The sequence below is a fragment of the Centroberyx gerrardi genome, chromosome 7, assembly GCF_048128805.1.
Source record: "Centroberyx gerrardi isolate f3 chromosome 7, fCenGer3.hap1.cur.20231027, whole genome shotgun sequence".
NCBI classification, from domain to species: domain Eukaryota; kingdom Metazoa; phylum Chordata; class Actinopteri; order Beryciformes; family Berycidae; genus Centroberyx; species Centroberyx gerrardi.
Genome location: NC_136003.1, coordinates 6,052,370 through 6,068,221, shown reverse-complemented (window position 1 = coordinate 6,068,221; position 15,852 = coordinate 6,052,370). Strand labels below are relative to the sequence as shown.

At 39.2% G+C, this 15,852-nt stretch overlaps 3 protein-coding genes across 3 annotated transcripts in view; 2 read left to right on the top strand and 1 right to left on the bottom strand.

Moving 5' to 3' along the window:
• LOC139911915 (primary amine oxidase, liver isozyme) overlaps positions 1 to 15,852 on the bottom strand; it is a 291,900-nt gene that overhangs the window by 181,588 nt on the left and 94,460 nt on the right. The gene's annotated exons all lie outside the window — the stretch shown is intronic.
• The window catches only part of LOC139911912 (proteasome activator complex subunit 3-like), a 237,036-nt gene that overhangs the window by 208,042 nt on the left and 13,142 nt on the right, over positions 1 to 15,852 (top strand). The gene's annotated exons all lie outside the window — the stretch shown is intronic.
• LOC139919082 (uncharacterized) lies at positions 993 to 5,499 on the top strand. The gene is made up of 2 exons (XM_071908673.2): positions 993 to 1,095; positions 4,810 to 5,499. Exon 2 carries the CDS (start codon positions 4,826 to 4,828, stop codon positions 5,351 to 5,353), a length of 528 nt encoding a protein of 175 aa, XP_071764774.2. The 5' UTR covers positions 993 to 1,095; positions 4,810 to 4,825; the 3' UTR covers positions 5,354 to 5,499.

The following is a 15,852-nucleotide window of genomic DNA, read 5'->3' as shown; positions in this document are numbered from 1 at the left end:
CCATATTTACACCTTAAATACCTAAAACTCAAGAATACTTCACCATTAAACTCTAAAAGTAACATCTTGTGTGTTTCTCACAGAACTGTGAGCCTGGAATGTGCAAATGCATTAATCTCATAGATAACATTGACCAAGTGGCCTTGACATTATAATAACTCTCTGTCTTCTGGAAGAAGGCGCTCACCTCTTATTATGCATCTCCTAGAACTATAATTATCATTGGTTGTTAAGTCTTGTTCATATGACCTTATACTTCTTCACCAATATCTTTATTATATTCTATCTGTTTTAACATAATCATGACTATTCAACACTATAAAACTCTGTGTAATAATACAGATTTCCAGTTCCTTGGCTCCCAACCTGCAGATTGAATAAACCTGTCAAACTGCCACTCTCTCGTCCTGAGTCTCTCTCTGGTTCAGTGTTGTTCAGTATTCAAGTTTTATTATAGAATATACTGTATACTGTATATGGTAGATAGATAGAACTACTCTGTCCGAGTAGGCTGAACTGAACTTATGGGAAAGTGTAATAGGTTTTTTTTAGAGACAAACAAGGGTGGAAACAAGTGTGGGGACAGAATGTGAAGTGTGTGTCTAGTGTGTGTGTGTGTGTGCGTGTGCAGTTTTTGGGCAGACACAACTGATACATGGGAGCAGTAGAAAGTTGAAGGTCACCGGAACATCACACTTCTTATATGGAACTAGTTATCAACTTTAGTTTGGTGTAAAAGTACTTCAGAAGAACTTATAGGAGTGGAAAAACTGGGAGAAACTACGATCCTAAGGCCCCCAAAGTAAGTCCACCCCTGCCTAATAGGACGGAAAAACAGCAGTACTAGGATTGAGAACCACAGTTTTAAACAGAGCATTCACAAAACAAGTGACCACACCCACTGAAGGACATCCTGTCTGACTGTAATTGAAAGTTATAAAAGAATGCAAGAAGTGAAACGAAACTGAAAGCCAGACCTGCACATCTGTTGAATTCCTTGCTCCGACCTGAAGCTATATATAAGGTAAAGTAAATTCACACTTATTCAGTGCAGCCCGCACAGCATTCTGAGACCAAGTCCAGCTTTAGAACGAGGTAAGTTACACGTTTTTTTTCACAAAACTACTGTAGATACTGTATGAGGGGTGGAAGTAATAAAAAATGAATGATAAAAACAGATGTTTGAAAATGTTTGTGAACTGAAAACAAGACGGATGTAAATGCAAAAATTTATAAATTGTGATAAATTCTCAAGTGATATGATAAATATAAAGACAATTTGATTAAAAAAGTGGTGATTGATAAAAACAGAGCCATATTCATCATTTACCACCGATTCCTGTCATTCATCATTCAAACAACGAAATTGCAAGCATTTTTTTGGTTAAGGTGAGCCCTAAGAGGGTGAAATTAACAGAATTAACTGATACATTTAGAAGTGATGAAAAATGTGAATAAAAAAACTGTGATGAAACGGCACGTGAATGTAAAAAAGAGAATGATAAATTGCCAAGTAGGTAGGTAGGTAGGTAGGTACTTTATTAATCCCCGGGGGGAAATTTCTTTGTTACAGCAGCAAACAAGTGCCAAGTGACTTGATAAATTCAAAAGGCCTTTCCTTTCATTTATCACTCACATTCTACTGTATATGGCCATTTATTGTTTTTTGTGAACAACAATTTGTATTATTTTTCACAAAAAGAAGGGTTAAGTTCACCATAACAATAAGAGAAGGGTGGGGCTGGGTTAGGGAAGGACAGTTATAGATCACAGATGTTCTACGGAAATATTAGATGTAATACCTTTCCATGCACCCACAGTTGGAAGGTTTTGCCTTGTTTAACCTAGCAGCCATACATTAAAGATTTACAATGTTTTGAAAAGAGTAGACATATATATAAAAAGAGTAGATATATATATATGTATGTACATATTCATGGTGTTGAAGTGCCGAATAACCCCCATGTTAAAACTAAGTGGAATATTGCTTTAATGTAGCTGGAGATACTCTTAAACTTAACTTAATCTCCAGATTATATTCAGTCCAAAATGCTTCAACCAGACTCCTGATAGCTTCGCTTCATTAGCTATCAGTGCAATTTAGGATTGATTTTAAAAAAAATATGAATCACAGCTTGTTTTGATTAATGCCCAGCTATAGCTCTGAGCTTTATCTGATTTGAAGTGATCTATGAATAAATGTATTTATTATTAGTAGTAGTAGTAGTATTAGTAGTAGTAGTAGTAGTAGTAGTAGTGGAAATACTTACAAGTCTGCTTCTTTCACCACTCCTAATAATTTAATGAATAATTCTTTTGGAATTTTGTATGACCACATACATTTTCTTTTCACATTTACTGAGATTAACTAAGTTGTGCTCAAACAGCCAGAGTTGAGGTGCTGCCTATAAAAATGTCAGTCAAGGGAACAGAAAAAGTAAGGCACATCACTCGCTCAGTAGAAAAGTATAGACTCCTATTTAATGCATTAATAACGACGTTTCGGCCATGATGGCCTTCATCAGATAAATACATACATACATGACACAAGCATTTATAACATTTGGTTAAGAAAGGTAACAGACAATTAGATTGATTACAGGTAGTCAGAACCCAATCAAGGTGAATCTCACCCTGTAAGAAGATAGGGCGTAAAGGTAAGGTGAGGCAGGGTGCCACAGGGAAAGCAGCCCTGCGTTTTATTTGTCATTTAACAGTCCCTCGTTCACTTCCCCTCAGTACTTGGTAATAGGTAGCACCATATGTCACACAAGTGGCCACTTGCAGAGCAGGGGGCGGAGTCCGAGGGAGGGTCAAATATCTCAAATGGAACGCACTTGCCCTTAAGCAGGCCTAATAATTATTAATAATTATAAATAATAAAAAATACACAGGACAATGAATAATAAAATATTGCAGATGAGTTAATTTCATAAATATGTCTAAATCCTCTAAATATTGTTTGTTTACTACATTTATATATCACCTGTTCCACCATGGTTGGTCCTGCACAGGAAATGACGGACGGTCACAATGCATTCTGGGGTAATGGAGCGGCACTTAAGATGATGGCAGGGATTCCCCCGAGGGGAAGTCAAGGAGGGCAGGTCAAAACGACTAATGAAACGCACTGCTGCTCCTCTTAGGGAGGGAGGAGGCAATGAAAAGAGCCAGCAGCTGCACTACACCTTGGTCAAGAGTGGTGATAATGACAATAACAATATGAAAAGATAATCTATAAGATAGATGACTAAATTAAGCAGAGGAACAGCAGGAAACTCCTAGTAAAAGTAAGGCCCTGAACTTCTTATCAAGGAGGTGCCTAAGAAAAGGAGAAAAATTATATAATCTGTAAAACAAACAATGAAATATAGTTGAAATCCAAACGTAAGCACAAAATTAGAGAAACATAGAGTAATCTTTTTCCAGAATTAAACCCCTTGGTGAGAGGGTATCCAAAAGGTAACTTATTTAAGTCTCCCTGAAAACTCAACAAAATGGTCAGCTACGGGGCTGAAGCGATCGCCGCGGTGGAATGCACTCCTATCTTCAAGCTCACCCCCACATAAAGCAGGCCACACAGGCAGCGGATGGCATAAATAGGAGTTGCAATTGATAACCTCTGATGGGAACGTATTTACCACACCTGGGGTGAGGGAAATGTTTTATTCTTTTAGTAAAGGGGCATTGCGCGTAATTGCCGCACTTATAATTACCAGATGGAAGAGGCAATATCCTAGGTTCAGTGGTTAAAGGGGGAGCAACATTAATGTGGGCCAAAAAAGAACTAAGGTTTTAGGCCCTTCTGTATGCAATATTGGGAGGCTGGCTAAAGGTTCCCCCTAGAGAGGGATCAGACAATAGTATGTGCCAGTGTTTTTTTTAGTATGGAGAGCAGCTCTGGACTTTGTGGCATGAAAAGTAACTGAAAAGTAGACTAGTCTGTATGTGCTGCCTTAAGCAGTTGAGATCTCAGGAAGTCCTCATGTTTTTTCTCTGCATCACCCAGCCATTTATCACAATACAACTTCTCCCAGAAATGTTCCAGCATTTCCTTTTTTCTATGTGTATGTACATTATCAGAGGAGCAGATGGATTTGACTCTGTGTAGTTGACTCAAAGGAAGGTTCCTTTTTAGAGCAGGGGGATGTCAGTTGTGGGCATGTAGAAAGTTATTCTTATCAGTGGGTTTCCTATAGAGATCGGTAGAAAGATGGTTAACTTCTAGGGTTACCCTAACACCCAGGAAATCCTGAGTGCTTTCATTATGGCGCATCGTAAACCAGGAATGATCTGTGACAGAATTCAGAAAAGCATGAAAATTGGCAAGGGATGAGACATCCCCGTTCCACAAAACAAAGATATATACATACTGTATATACAATATATTTTCACATTTACAAAATATTTACTTTGTGTGATCGCTGATGTGCAAACATTTAAAGTGGAGTAAATAGGTTTTTGAGTAGCTGCAACTTCTTTTAGAAGGCATGATAAAACCTTGAATGCAGACAAACAGAAATAAAAGTTCATTGTGTACATTGAATCCCACAGAAGAGAATAAAGTCAGAATTCTGAGAATAAAGTCAGAACGCTGACTTCTTCTGAATTCTGACTTAAACTCAGAATTCTGACTTTATTCTCAGAATTCTGAGTTTAAGTCAGAATTCAGCGTGGCCCTAATCCTCTTCTGTAGAATCCATTGCCAAATAGGCTGTGATTTTGTTTCAACTTTGCATGATGGCGGGTCTCCTGTCATGGAATCCTTCTTAAGTCATTGCATACTAATAAACCTTTTCTTTTCTACAGTGACACTGACACCAGCATGAACCGAGGCACAGGCCAGCAGTTCCAATACCAATGGGCTGAAGATGACTTTGATGTTCCGCCCGGTGTAGGCCGACTGGGTCTTTCAGCACCAATATCTAATAAAGTCTACATCATGTACCACGGCACCTCCAAGCACAGCGCTAGGCTCATCCAGGCCAACGGCTTCAAACAGTCTCAGGGCGGGATGCTTGGCCCCGGCGTGTACCTCAGCAGAGACCTGGACAAAGCCAGTCGCTACCCCATTGAGCTTCCTGTGTCCGAGCGGGCCGTCATTAAGGTGAAGGTCAACGTGGGGAAAGTGATCGCCATCAATAAACAAGGCCATTCGCGTCAGAAGACCTGGCATGACCCCAGATATGGCGAGGTGTTCGATACCGCCTGGGTGCCGCCCAACTGCGGTATGGTGAAGAGCGGTCTGGAGGAAGATTGTGTCTGGGATCCCAACCGAATCACCATCCTCAAAGTCATCTCGCCACGCCAACTCCCACCCACCTCAGGCTGCTATGCAGCAGGATACATGTGAGCTCTTGAGTTGTGAAGAGAAGTTACCAGAATTTATTTTGTATCTTCAAATGTATTTTTATATATTTGGATAAGAAAGAAAATTGCATGCAGAATTTTTTTACACTGTCATGACATTCTGGAAAATAAATTGGTTATGTTATAAAACGGAGAGTCTACTTTTTAGAACAGTGTGTCTTTAAGTCGAATGCAATACATATAGATCTAAATGCATTTCACATAGTGGTTTTATGTTTGTTGTTTGTCAGAAACTTGTAAGGAACAAGGAAACGAAAATAGCCTTTTGCTGGTCACATAATTATGCTATGTGGGCATCCACAGAACTTGAATGGATAGAACGGTCATTCCATTCAAATCAACGTTCCTAGTACCATTGGGCTAGCTTCCGTATTAATGCCATGGATTGCTAATATGCTAATGTTAACTAGAAGAGCTAGTGAGAGAAGTACAGTCTTTAGATAATGCTATGTTAACCTTGTCAGCTTTCAGTTGAGTTTTGACAGTTTGCTAAGCACTCATGCAACAGACACATCTGCACAGTTTTGCAAGTGTGACAGTCTTAAAGCCCAGACTTGTGTCACCATAGCAATTGAATTAACCCTTAAAATTCCAAAATCGCCATTTTATGCTGTACTAGCCAAATTACCATTGCAAACAGTGGAAGGACCGTGCTATCCATTCAAGTCCTGTGTGAGCATCTTATACAAGTTCCCAGACTGTCAGACCCCCAGACCTACAAAATCAACCTCCCTCCCCCTACCTCGTATTTGAGACGTTCCTGTGATCAGTATTTCCAACCCTCCGCAATCATTCCTCCCTTCCTTTATCCATTTTCTTCCCATTTGGTTCATGACCAAAGTTCAAGAGAGATTCTCATATTATATATATATATATATTAATCTGTTTACTAAGGTTTTGCTCACAGCTCTCCAAAACTTTGAGTCTCCACAGGAGGGATGGGGTCAAGTCCAATCATCCAATAATCCAAACACTGCTCACTGTTTAGGTATTTCACTAACAACAAGTACATGCTGTAGGAATCTCTGTTAAGATTCATAAACTGAATTATCTTTAAGGCTGCACTACAACTTTGCACGTTGGTGATGTTTGAATTTTCAAAAGTTTGAAGGACTTCATTACCCAGAAATCCTGTAAGGTGAGGTAAATTAAATCATTCACGAAAACGTGCGTATGATCAGATTTGATCTTAAAGTGTACTTTCAACATTTCAACGAACATTTCGGCATTCATCTTTTTTTTTCTTACCCAAATTTGTTCTTATGTACGATCAAAATCTATGTGTGTTTGGAAACATGCATGCAGACATTACGCATGTGGTTTCTACTTTGAATGACTTATTCTTTAAGAAAACTCTACTAAAGCAGTCCCAGACCTCATATTAACAAAATGTGTATGAATTAATTTGCAGGGCTATATAAACTACTGATTTTAACTAGGCTATATTAAACAAACTAAATGAAAAACTTCATTGATAGATAGTAAATGTCAATTTATACAATTTGGAACACATGGGCTAATTGACCAAAGTGATTAATGATGATATATTAACACCCACAAACACCCAGCCAAGCTAGACTCTTAGCAAATTGTGCCGTAAGGAGAGAGAGTGTCTTCAGGGAGCACACAGATATGTTTGGTGAGAGCGATGAATGGCTCATGATGCACTTCAGACTACCCAGGGCAATTCTTGTCGATCTCTGCAACACAGCCACAGCTGACCAGGAAAACAAAAAGGTCCCAGGCTGTCCCCCCACATGTGAAGGTGCTATCTGCACTCCAGAACATTCCAGAGGGAAATTGGAGACCGAGCCGGCATCTCACAGCCTTCCGTCAGCCGTAAGCTCCCAAATGTGTTGGATGGCATCATTAGGCTCGCACCACAATATATAAAATTCCCATATTCAGAAGTGGAACAGACGCCAACAAAGAGGGATTTCCATGCAATTGCCGGACTACCAAACACCATTGGAGCAATAGACTACACACATATGCGCATCAAAGCACCGTCTCCAATATCCTTTCCCTACCTCAATCACAAACAATACCACTCCATAAATGTGCAATTGATCTGTGATCATGATGCCAAGCTAAACCTCTTAAATGTGGTTTTCCGCTGGCCAGGAGGGAGCCACGACTCATTCGTGCTGCAGAACAGCAGTGTGGGCATGCGCCTTGACCGAGGTGCTGCTGGAGACGCATGGCTCATTGGTAAGTCACTTTTTCCACAGACTTAAATGTTGGCTTCAGGGTTAACTGGTTTGTCTCTAGGTGACAGAGGCTATGCTCTGGCTACATGGCTGATGACACCCCTGACCAACCCTCAGACCCCTCAGGAGTGATCATAGCCTATAATTATCGCCAATTATCGCTCTAGGTGCGCTGAAAGGCCGTTGGATGTGCTTGGACACTGCAGGCGGAACGCTCCTCTACACGCCAGACAAAGTATGAAATGGAAATAACAGCTATAGCTATAGGATACACATTCCCGTTAAGCTCTAGACCTGAAATAGCTTTTTATCTGAGACATTTTGGTGTTCATTTCCAAAAGGTGTGCAGGATAACTATGGCCTGCTGTGTCCTGCACAACATCGCCATGAAAGGCGATGTACCTCTTCCACTTCTACCACCTCCACAGGACATGGTCCACAAACAGCCTGTGGGACCTGACAATAAACATGCTGTTGAAGTTCGTCAGCACATAATCGCACGTTGTTGAAGCGAGGTAGGCTACAAACGAACGGTGGAAACCGCAGATGCTTGAGCCTGATCTAAAAGAAATAAATGGCTTCATAATTATTTCAGAAGAGCCTTGTCCTTTATTGTAATAATCACACTGTAGGTTGATCACATGGACTGAAAGACTTGGCCTGATTGAAACAACATTTTCATAAAAATCCAGCGTATTTTCTATTCACAAACAAAACAAAAAAAAATGAAAAAACATAAAAATGTTTCACCGTCTGATGGAGATGCATCTGGAATTAAATCAGTGTCCCAGTCCGCCACTGATTGGACCCCGGACAGTGCAGTCTCTCCATAATATCTCCTATTCTTTTGTCAAAATCTTACAGCTCCATGGTGTCCAGTGCCCTCCACCTGTGGCCAATAAACTACACCTTGTGCAAGTCTTGTTTGCCTCCAATTTAATGTCACACCATTCTTTTTCACTTCTTGTAGTGTTCTTTTCTCAATTGTGACAGCATTAACAGCGTCCACAATTTCTTGCCACACTTTTTTTACTCCACTACTCAAGCTTTTGAAAATAAAAAATCTAAAAATAAAAAAAATGAAAATAAATTAAAAAAAAATTTAATCTTTTTTTCAGTCACCCCCGACAACAAAACTTTAATTTCTCAGTTAGTAAAATTTGTTTTCTTGAGTCGTTTCGCCATGTCTCCACTGTCTCTACTGGCACACGACCCTTCAGACAGCAGGCCTTTTATGGAGTTGCCGGGGCGTCTACCTATACTAATCAGCATCAACATGTACGTGCATCCAATTAACAAACAAGTGGCATTCATCATCAGATACACCTGGGATAGGCCAAAATCGAGACTCTGCGCATGCTTCATGAATCCCACGTTGTTTTTTTCATAGGCATGTTTCTTAAGAACAAAAGTAAGAAGAATTTAAGAAAAGTTTTGTAAATGAGGCCCAATGTCTTCCTCTTAGTGTGTAGTGGGGTGGAGGTGGTGAAGAGGTTCAGCGATCGTTAGTGAGTCCAGCTTTATCTGGACAGAGCGCTCACTCACTGCTGCTCACTGAGACGCTCTGACTTGTAAAGAAATTTAATGAGACAGTAGCGAGTAGATCTGTGTTAGAAGCCAGTTGTAATCCTAAATTATTCAATAATTTATAAATTTAACCTATTTCCACAATGACTGAGTGTGCCCTATATTTTATTTGATTATTTATTTAAGTTGGGCCTATAGTCATTTAAAAAGCAATATTTTGAACATTCTGTTACTATGTTTATATTGTTAATGGAAACTAGCTGAATGATTTTAAGAAGGTTAACTAATTAAAAAGGCAATTTGTCCATGCCTTGTCTGTTGAATCACTCAGTGAACTCTAATGTTGGCGTGAAGCGCCCTCGTGAGGATTTTAACAGAAGCGCAAAGCATTGTAGAGCAAAAGGGTATTTTATTTTGGTTTCTAGGAAGCTGATTCATTTTACATGCATTTTTAAGAAGGTTAGTGATTGGTTTGCTATACCCAATGTCCAGAATACATTTATTTTTGATTTTATAAGAGAAGTGTGTCATGGTTTTTATTTAGGGCCCCACTTTTTTTTCTTTTTTTTTGCTTAGGGCCCCCTGGGGGTCAGAACACTGCACTGCACCCATTTTTAGGTCATTGCATTGGCTTCCTGTACAGTATGTTATAGGGTTGAATTTAAAATTCTGCTTCACGTACAGTTTGTAAACAAGTCTCAACATGGAGAATTAATTTAGAACGGTGATACAGACAACTATGTCAGAGTCTTGTGGCTATCTGAAATTAATATAATAATAATAATAATAATAATAATAACTTATTTATATAGCACCTTTAAAAACAGAGTTTACAAAGTGCTTTGACAGTCAGAATAAAAGCAGAATAATCAAAATGAATTTAAAAAGCAATGGAACAATAATAAACTGGGATTAAATTCACATAAAAGCAAGTCTGTAAAAATGGGTTTTAAGAAGTGATTTAAATGAAGTCACTGATTCTGCTAGCCTTATCTCCTCAGGCAGGTCATTCCAAAGCCAAGGGGCCCTGATGGAAAAAGCACGGTCACCTTTAGTGTTAAGCCTAGATTTTGGAACGGCCAGAAGGGCCCCGCCTGAGGATCTAAGGCTGCACACTGGCTCATATGGGGTCAACATGTCTGTTATATAGCTTGGAGCTTAAGCTTGGTGCTTTAGAAGTGATCAGTAAAATCTTAAAATCAATTCTAAACCGAACAGGGAGCCAATGGAGAGAAGCCAGGATTGGGGTGATGTGATGTCGTCTGTTAGAACCAGTAAGAAGCCTAGCTGCTGCGTTCTGAACTAGTTGGAGGCGAGAGAATGACTTTTGGTTGATGCCAGAAAGGAGGGAGTTACAGTAGTCGAGTCGTGAGAAGATTAGGGCGTGGATTACTTTTTCCAGATCTCTGTATGAAAGCATTGGCTTAATTCTGGAGATGGTTCTCAGTTGTAGGAAGTAGGACTGGACAACAGAGTACCAAGGCCACTCTCAATATGAAATAGAACTAGCAGGACCGAACAATATGATGTCGGATTTTGAACTGTTGAGCTGAAGAAAATTCTGTGCCATCCAACAGTTGATATCATTGAGGCAATCTACAACAGCAGCTAGGCTGTTTGGGTCACCAGGTCTGAGGGGATGGTATATCTGTGTGTCATCTGCGTAGCAATGAAAAGAGACATTGTGTCTATTGATAATTTGGCCAAGTGGCAGCATGTAAATTGAGAATAAAATTGGACCTAAAATAGAACCTTGCGGTCCACCACAGGTAATTTGAAATAGGTCTAAAATTTCTAAGAATGGAGGGATCAAGGTTTGGTTTCTTTAAAAGAGGTTGGACCACAGCATGTTTAAAAACAGAAGGGGAAATGCCTTTCTCTGGAGAACTGTTAATAATTGATAAAATACTGGTCTGAGTCATGAATCATGAATATTGAGATAGTTCAATGTATAATCCAATGTTTCTGAAGATGAAGTTGAGGACTTTAATTGTTGGCTGTGTGGGTTTGTTTGTGATTTTTTGTTTGTTTGGGTTGTTAGTTAGCAACCTGCCAATTGCACTGATATGGAATAATCTCTCTAACTTGTCTTGATTTGGTACTAGCAGTATTTCAGCATTATGCTGTTAGTCATTTGCAGAGCCAGAAGAGAGTAGCGTGTGTAAAAGAAAAGAGAACACAGATTGAGCAGCGAGGAAAATATTTGACCTCTATATTCAAGCTGAGTATTAATTCACTAATATGCTGTTCACAAAGATAAGTAGATCCAAAGGGTAGTAGCTGGTCCAGAGCTTTCTGTCTTAGGGTGTTCCTTCTTTTCAGACACCTAAAACTGTGAGAGCACGTCTCTCAAACTTCATCTGCATTTCACGATCAGAGTACACATCCAAGAGCTGCTCCTGAAGGCTGAAAGGAAGCTTGCCTCTATCGGTTCAGGTACAATAAATGGATTTGTCACCCAATCCAGCAGTTCCTTAATATCAGGGAAGTAGTGGCGGCTGGTGCCATTCTCTCCAGGTGAGGCAGTGCCAATTATTGCCATCCAGACTGTACCTGTACCTTTGCAGTTCTTGAATTCATCATTGCTATAAATTAGAGTTTGAGTTTTCAGCTTTTTCTTGTTTGATAGTAGGTTTAATAGTGGGTGGTGTCCAGTCTTGTCTGGTCTCATCTCTCCCTGCAGCATAGTGGCATGAGCAGGGACGTGCAGAGAGTTCTTCGGGGGCAGGTGCTCAAATGAAAAAATGGGCATCTACAGTGTCAGTCTGCGGAATAATCTCAGTGTCTTAGTAGTGCAGCAATGCGGTCTTGTTATATCCCTTTACTTAAGACTGACAGATCTGTTATATCACTATGCTTAAGGATGCCAGTCCTGTTACAATTAGGCACACCTGGCTAGATGTGACTTACTTGTGTGCCTGCTTTTTTCATCTTATATTGAGAAAATGGTAATGAAATAAATCAGTAAATCAGTCATGTTGAGTCAACTTTTGAAGGGAATATCAACTATTGTGACAGTAGCAGTTGCCCCATAAAATCAACACAAATCAGACTTGTCATAAACCCTGCAAACGTAAGAACAATTGTGACTGTAAGACTATTCAATTTTACCATTGTTGTTGAGCTCACTCTCCCAGTATATTTCTACAGATTACACACATTGCAGTGGAACCTATTGGTTTGTTAAACATAACCAACATAGAATAACCTACATTTTAATGTTTTTACCTTTTAATCATGCTATAATTCACTGAAGTACAGGTTGAACCTCCAAAGAAAAGAATGATTGAAAATTACATCTTTTCTGATTTGGCATTTATTTTCAAATGTACTGAGGAATGAGGAATGATGGCCCATATTCACCTCTTTTGGATAGTTTTTAGGATAAAGTCACTAAATCAATTTTTCCTTGTATGATTAATATAAAGGTAAGTTAGCTTGCCCTACCACCCTCTGACTCCCAGTCTGCCTCTCACCTGTCGTCCCCCTGATGCAGTCCCTCTAGCTGCCTATTCTCCTTTAATTTCTCTCTTATTTTTGCCCTGCTCCCTTTTGTGGGCATCTCACTATATAAATGAAAAATGAATGTAAGCAAACGAGATAATCTGGGCTACTAAAGTTAGCAGCAGCATCAAGCTTGCTAGCAATAGTCAATTCAGTCCAAGTTAGCTCAATTCATTGACAGCCTACATGCTAAGAAATAATTGTAGGGTGTGTGATATAATCGCCAGGTTTAAATAAGGTCTCTGGCTCACTGTCCTCACACGTGACACACACACACACACAGGAGGAAATAAACGTGGGGAGGACAGAGAGAAGGGGCAATGCACTGTGCAGACGGATCTCATTTGTGTTTTGCATTTGCTCAAATTGTTTTGCTCATATCGTGAGAATTTATTAACTATTCGGAAATGCCTAAAAAAATAATACATTTAAATATTGGAAGGGGCATTGTCAATTAAGGAGAAAAGGGCAGGTGCTCAAGCACCCAGAGCTCCCCCCTCTGCACGTGCCTGGGCACGAGTGAGGTGTTTGGTGAAGAGAATCGCTCCATAGTATGTGTCAGGATGGCAACACGAACATAAACATAAACTGTTATTACAGTCAATTATAATAAGTAGTGGGCACCAATAAAAGAGGATACAGATATGGCTTGACATACCCAATATCAGTGTGTGGAAGTGGGTGTCAACCAGGGGCGTAAGAGTTTCACAAGGGGCCCGGGTGCAAGAATTGCTATGGGGCCCCCCTACTCTAGCCGCACCCCCTGCACCCCTGGATTTACCCCCCGGGTGTCAAAATACTGTGAATTTGTTTAGCATTTGTGACACATTTGAAAAAGACCTGAGAGAACAGCATCTAAACTAGTTGCAACGGAAACCGTCATGTAAAAATAAATGACAGTAGTCAAGTTCAAGTTTGTTTATTTGTATAGCCCTTTATCACATGCATGTCTCAAAGGACTTTACAGAGAATGAGCCTACCTAGATCTAACTGATCAACAATCAACCATAGAACAATAGAACAGAATGATATAGGACAAACATAAGGAAACAGAACAAAGCACATGACACACAAAAGCCGATTTTAGCAAGACATAACAGCCTATCTATTCTACATAGTTGTGGTCAGAGCTCTGGGTAAACATCTACACACAACCAACCTAACCTACCCATTAGGTCATACATGTAATACATACATGTACTGTATATGTAATAGTCAAACATGTGCAGCAGCAGCAGGTGACTACCAAAGGAATTTCATTGACAAACAAGTAATTTGTGATGAACTGCAACCAGCCTGGCACTTTGAGAAGGCTTGGCAGTCATGTCACATTTTTTAGTTTCAGTCTGTGGCTTCAATCAGGAAACTGAACTCCTGGCACAATAAAAAGCTTACTTTAGGTTATGTACTCATTTTTAATCACATAACTGACAAGACAGGTAACAAACTAGGCTACAGAGCAATTTAATCCATGCAGAGAAAAAAGGACAGCCTAAAACACATAAAAGAACACTAAACAGAAAGCAAAGAAATGAATGAGAGAGTAGAAATGAAGACAGACTTGTTCTGTCATTACAGCCTTAATTGTCTTTCCATCCTTCTGGCCTGTGTAAAGAGAGAGATTTCAGTTTCACTCTTAATTTCTACCTCAGTTGGTGACATGGTTGTTGTTTCATAAGAGCTGCTCACATGTGGAATGGAGTCTCACAAATAGAAGTATGGCGTTGGGGACATGGTTTGACATGGGGTGAGGGAAGTGTGTGTGCATGTGGGTGTGCTTGGCAGCATGCATGCATGCGCATTCCTTTGTTTACTAGTTTTACTCGTTTTTGCTCACTGCAAGAGGTAATATACTGTATCCTGAGATATTATTTCTGATAGCATTTAAGATGACACTCTTATCCAGAGCAGTGAACAATGAGTGCAACAGAAGAATAAACTTTAAATTCCTACATCACCGTGGCCTTATATAATAATAACTCTCTGTCTTCTAGAAGAAGGCGCTCACCTCTTATTACACATCTCCTTAAAGTGCTAGAATTATAATTATCATTGTTCAGTCTTGTTCATAGGACCTTATACTTTTTGACCAATAGCTTTATTATATTCTGTATTAACGTAATCATGAATATTCAACACTATAAAACTATGTGTAATCATCCAGATTTTGAGTTCCTTGGCTCCCAGCCTGCAGATTGAATAAACCTGTCAAACTGCCACTCCCTCGTCCTGAGTCCTTAGCCTCTCTGGTTCAGTGTTGTTCAGCTTTCAAGTTTTATTATTGCATATATAGATAGTATTCGATGACGTCAATCGAGACGAGCGTCGGATTCTGGTCACAGCAAAGGTAAATTCAGTGGTGGAAAGTAACTAAGTACATTTACTCAAGTACTGTACTTAAGTACAATTTTGAGGTACTTGTACTTTACTTGAGTATTTCCATTTTATGCTACTTTGTACTTATACTCCACTATATTTTAGAGGGAAATATTGTACTTTTTACTCCATTACATTTATTTCACAGCTATAGGTACTAGTTACTTTTCAGATCAATATTTTATATTTAAAACATTTGATCATCTTTATAAAATAACTATAAAATAGCATTGTTATAGATTAGACTACCCAAAAGTAATTTGGGTAAAACTAAACTAACTAAATTGTTAAGATTAGCTTCATGTTGACAACTTTAAAATGCTGCTTACATGTACATGTATGTCAATAAATCAGTATTAATATTCCAATAATTTATGAAAAATATAACTCTCTAAATGGGGATAGTTTGCATAATGAGTACGTTTACTTTGATACTCTAAGTACATTTTGCTGCCAATACTTATGTACTTTTACTTAAGTAAGATTTTGAATGCAGGACTATTACTTGTAATGTAGTATCTTTACATTGTTGTATTGCTACTTTTACTTAAGTAAAAGATCTCAGTACTTCTTCCACCACTGGGTAAATTCATGCAACACATTAACTAACATTAGCTAGCAAACATTAGAAACATAGAATAATGCAAACTTTCGCACAAGCCACCTAACGTTATTTAAATTCCAATACAAAGTAGAAAGCAGGAAGCAATACTCTTCATTCACATTAATGTTAATTGGCTTTTAGCTATGTGTGAACTTAGCTAACTGGTGTTAGCTAGCCAAAATGGGCTGACACAAGTAGGCGATGTTAATTCACGAAGGGTGTCTTTTACTGCTTCACTCTTTAGTAGATCCAGCTGCTGTT